The sequence below is a fragment of the Saccostrea cucullata genome, unplaced genomic scaffold (assembly GCF_032062105.1).
Source record: "Saccostrea cucullata isolate Sc308-1 unplaced genomic scaffold, CSIRO_AGI_Scuc_v1 ctg14302, whole genome shotgun sequence".
Taxonomy (NCBI): domain Eukaryota; kingdom Metazoa; phylum Mollusca; class Bivalvia; order Ostreida; family Ostreidae; genus Saccostrea; species Saccostrea cuccullata.
Window position 1 is genome coordinate 9,389 of NW_026918866.1, and position 5,386 is coordinate 14,774.

A 5,386-nucleotide genomic window follows, 5' to 3' on the forward strand; every position below is an offset into this window, starting at 1 on the left:
ACTTAAATTAAAAATTTGTGTGGTATAATACTAATTATTTTTAGTTTTTTACCGTGTAGCTAGATCATTTAAGATGGTTTTTTTCACAAGCTGTATCAGACTGCTGTCACTATCCTTTGGAGCCATTTGTTGTTTCAGCATCTCCAGGCTTGGATGGATAAATGATATGGTAGGATATTTACTGTCACACATCAGAGTTGTAAGCGTTTTCAATGGTTTCAAAACTCATGGATGAACTCTTCTACTGCTTTGAGATCATCAGACAATGTGACTACATCTTTCAGATTCTTTTTGACATCCTTAGACAGAAGGGTTGCAAACACTGCAGGTTGCTGCTCAATATATCTACTAAACATATCGTACGTACTGTTCCAACGAGTTGATACATCTTGGATCAATTGGTGTTTTGGAAGTTCAAGCAAAACCTGTTTTGATGCCATAATAGCTGTAACTGTAGAACTTCTGTGAAAAAAAGACACTATCCTTCGAATTCTACCTGCAACTCTACCAACTTGTTGACATTTAATTGCCCTCTGTGTCGCAAGGTTCAATGTATGTGCAAAACATTTAATGTGGGGGGAAAATTCTGATGAAATGCTGCTTATTCCAGAGACAATGTTACTAGCATTATCTGTAGTAATGGCAATTGGTTGAGACTTCTTGAGACCCCACTCTTCAACAGCATTTGTCAAAACTTCAGCTAAGTTCTCAGCAGTGTGAGAGGAATTTAATTGCCTGGTTTGTAAAGTATGGTTCTGAATTTCAAAACTGTCATCAATGTAGTGGGCAGTAATTGTAATATAACTCTGGGCAGCCCTAGATGTCCAACCATCAGTTGTCACAGTTATGAAATCTGCTTTATTACTGTCAGTTAGAAATCTCTTTTTTACTTTTATGTAGAGTTCTGGCATCACTTTTTGTGCCATGTGTGTTCTACTAGGCATCTCAAATTTTGGTTCTAAAATGCTAACCATCACTTTTTGTGCCATGTGTGTTCTACTAGGCATCTCAAATTTTGGTTCTAAAATGCTAACCAAATTCTTAAATCCAATGTTTTCTATTGTTGAAAAGGGGCGCATATTACATGCTAGAAATCCAGCTATTGCCACGGTTATGTTTCGACTCCTCTGTGAAGTTGACGGGAACTTTGTTTTTGGACTAGAAAAGTTGTGAAGCTGCAATTGAGTGTATTGCCCTTTATGTGTGCTGTTACTTGTTTTCACAGACATTGTAGACGGAGATTTTTTTAGACTAGCTGTTGCTGGGCTTATTGGGTTCTCATTCAATAATACTGAGTGTTTACGTTTTAAATGTACAGCCATATTGGTTGTGTTTCCTGCCTTGTAACTAATTTCATTGAAACAAATTTTGCAGACAGTTTTATCTCGTTCCGTAACTTGCCTTTCGTTCACTGTAATTATCTTAAATCCAAAATGCTTCCATACTGCCGACCGATAGGACGCAGGAGGGTTCTGTAGTTTGATGGGTTTCATTGAAAGATTATTATTTGTGTCTGTCGCAATAGATACATCGCCTCCTTCAACTGTATCTGTCGAAACTGTCGACATGTTTTTCACCTCGTGTATTAAAACTAATTAAGTACGTCGAACCCGATGCGATAAACCAAACCCGATTTAAAAAAAACGTATCGAACCGAAAATCGAAGCAGTGATTCGAAAATTGAACCGAGGGTAAGTATTGAACAATATCGATATTTCGGTGAATCGTTTCAGCCCTAGAAATTAGGACAAATTGTTACAATTCAGCAGTAAATAATTTTTCATGATATTTCAGTGGAAATAAAATAATGTCTTTACGTTACATGTGTACTAATAATTAACTCATCTAACAATGATATGATTGTATTGACTTGGACTATTTGGTAACTGATCGGAAATATTTGTAAAGATTTTAATATTTACAATGTTCTAATAACCATATCAATTTTAATGAATGTACCTACTAGCTTTATTGTGTAACACAAAAACAGCCTTCTTTGTTCAATACTTTAGCTCTAGGGCTCAACAAAGATCACTATTCTGTCTAATGTCTTCCAATAATGAGGTAACTAACATATCCCCACTAACAACTATCTGAAACAACACGCACTTCTATTATAGTATCGGGCAATTTCATTTAGACTAGGGAAGTGTGTGTTGTTGTTGTTGTTGTTGTTGTTGTTGTTGTTGTTGTTGTTGTTTTGTTTTTTTTGTTTGTTTGTTTTTTTTTGTGTTTTTTTGTTTTTTTTTTGGCCTGGCATTTACAACCACGTGTTTTATTAATTAGCAGATAGTGCATCAATACACATCACCCTGGCTTACACCTTGGTTAGATTGCTCTGCAAATCGTCAAGTGATGGTGCTGCTTGTTATCAGCCGTTCTCAGTGGGAATCCTAACATATCCCCACTAACAACTATCTGAAACAACACGCACTTCTATTATAGTATCGGGTAATTTCATTTAGACTGCTATATGAGTGTGTTCTTGACTAAGTTATAACAAGAGGCCCACGGGCCTTATAGGTCACCTGAGTATCATGTAACAACTTTCCAGCGATTGTATTTGGTTCCTGTTTTAATCCAAAAGCCATGAAATTCACAAATTTTGAAAGAGGCACCATTGCTTATCAAAGGGCAGATTTCAAAGCATGAATTTATTTTTAGTCAAAGTACCCCCATGGTACCCCTGACCCAGTGGCCCTGAATTTATCTATTTTGAAAGAGGCCCCTCTCTTCATTATAAGGCCAGCATTTTTTTTATGTTTAGGTTTAGTTATGAACATGAGAATAAAAAAGTCCCGAAGGAAAAGGAAATTAAAAAAAAAATTTGATAAATCAATTGTACATTCTTTTTTTATGCTATTCTAATAGGCTCCTTACCACTGGACACATAATGCTTACAAATAGGAAAGTAGAACATTTAATTGCTTATTTCATCATCTGCCAGTTTGGGCCAGTTATATAAATTTTGTGATGTTGATCAAAATATATTTTTAAAAATCAATTCTTTAGAAGTCTTTCAATATATCTTCATTTTTTTAATATGTGTTAGGTGAATGTGTACACATTGTTCTAAAATTACTTGATGCCTAAAATTATAATTCCTATCATAAAACAGACAGGGAGTATTGGGGAGTACGGTGAACATTTTTTCAATTAAGTGTAAAATAATTTCTCTGGCTGATACAAATGATACTACATGCCTGTATATATTTGTATATTCTTGCCTTTTAATAGTTGAATTTTTTTTTATTTCTTCAGGTTATTGTTCATTTCTTCTGACCTCAAATGGACTTAACTTCTCCCAAAGTTTTATTCATTACATCTGATGCATAAGCAACCCTTATCTGAATAATGATGCTTAGACTGTAAGCTATAACAGAGACCTAAACAATGTCGCTGGCAATATGCAATAGCTACCACGGGGGAGGAAAATAATTTACAGACAGAATTTGCAGAAACTTTTGAAACGAATACATATTATCTCACCAGCATGTCATTGTGCAACAAAGTCGTCAGCATTTTATTTGTCCTTTGAACGGGTGAAACGTTTTGAATGGCACTCGTATCGATGAATTTTACACTAAACCAATCTATCTTCTCAGATGTAGCTTTATTTACCCGCCGTTTCATCTTAAAACCGGAAGTGCGAGTTCGTGAATTTGAAATCTCGATCCCGACTCATATTTGACATCGGAAAGAAAAAAATTGTTTTATTTTTTTCTGAAAATTCAAAACCTTGAGCGGAGGCTTTGTACAACTGAAAATAAAATAAATCCTGGCCTTAAATATGTAATTAGATCATTAGCATATTAACCAGGAGCAAAGGATAAGACGTTCAAAGAATTCATGCAATTCACTATATAATCATTAGAGCTAGAGCCCCACCCTAAAACAAGAACCCCTGACCCTGGGGCCATAAAATTCATAATTTTGGTAGAGGCACTCTTGCTCATCATAACTATGTGCTTAGTTAGTTTATTTAATACCCAGGAGCAGAGAAGAAGATTTTCAAAGAAATAATGTATTTTCACTATATAAGTAATAGAGCCCCGCCCTAACACCAGAATCCCTGACCCTGGGGCCATAAAATTCACAATTTTGGTAGAGGCACTCTTGCTCATCATAACTATGTACTTTGTTTGGTGTATTTAATACCCAGGAGCAGAGAAGAAGATTTTCTAAGAAATAATGCATTTTCACTACCTACTTATTTAGCCCCGCCCTAGCACTAGAACCCCTGACCCCAGGGCCATGAATTTCACAATTTTGGTAGAGGACTCATTGCTGATTACAATCATGCAAACAGTTCGATTGCTTGATGTCCAGGAGTAAAGAAGAAGATTTTTAAAGATTGCATTAATTTTAGTGGTTTTGGCCCCACCCCTCAGGCCCCAGGGGGGCAGGGATCATGAAATTCACAATTTTTGTTCCCCTTCACCCATAGATGCTTTGTGCCAAATTTGGTTGAAATTGGTTCAGTGGTTGCAGAGAAGAAGCTGAAAATGTTCAAATGTTAACGCACGACGAACGACGACAGACGAAAACGGATAGCAGTTTACTCAGGTGACCTAAAAATAAAGGGTATATCCAGATAAATTTCTCTACCCAATACCACATTTAACTTAATATGCTAGACGTTTATCTTAATATCATCTGATCTACCATGACTTGGCCTCTCGCATCATTACTTAAATAGCCATAATTTATCTAAACAATATATTGAAATCTGCTCTTAACAACTTTCGTATATTGAGATTTTATTCAATAGTCGTAGACAGCCCGGGCCCTTCATTGGCTTTATATTTTCCATTCGTTTCGTGGCAGTAAAATTTTTTATTTAGTTTAAATAGTTCTTAGCAGCTTAACTTCATAAACTAGTACATCCTGATATATCATTAATTAGCTTATAGACAATCTCTAAATTTGATTAACATCATCATTTAGCGGCTTTCTAAACTTTCATGTGTCTTACACGCCCAAGTGGCTATTAACTTTCTGCATTTTATACCTCTGCTATAATTTTGTCATAAACGGTTCTTAATTCATTCACCAATATCTTTTAAGCGACAGAAAAAAAAATTGTAAAGCCCTCGGTGGCTTAAAATTTTATGCATTTGTTATAAAACAAATCTACCCTCAGCGCCAATAAATTGTATCTATAGCCCTCAGCGGCTTAAAATTCCAATCATTAACCTCTGTCTTCAGCGACAGGAAATGCGGCAGTAAAATGTTTAGCCCTCCGCGGCTTCAAATTCCATGCATTAAACGTCTGCCCTCAGCGGCAGTAAAATGTTTAGCCCTCAGCGGCTTCAAATTCCATGCATTAAACTTCTGCCCTCAGCGGCAGTAAAATATTTAGCCCTCAGCGGCTTCAAATTCCATG

At 35.9% G+C, this 5,386-nt stretch overlaps 1 protein-coding gene across 1 annotated transcript; it reads right to left on the reverse strand.

Moving 5' to 3' along the window:
- Positions 1-218: 218 nt before the first annotated feature.
- Positions 219-1,568, reverse strand: LOC134272916 (E3 SUMO-protein ligase ZBED1-like). Its single transcript, XM_062755096.1, has one exon. It carries the CDS (start codon positions 1,566-1,568, stop codon positions 219-221), a length of 1,350 nt encoding a protein of 449 aa, XP_062611080.1.
- Between the last annotated feature and the right edge of the window lie 3,818 nt (positions 1,569-5,386).

What these genes read in the sequence shown, in the direction of transcription:
- LOC134272916 (XM_062755096.1), bottom strand. Translation starts at nt 1,568, where the DNA reads ATGTCGACAGTTTCGACAGATACAGTTGAAGGAGGCGATGTATCTATT.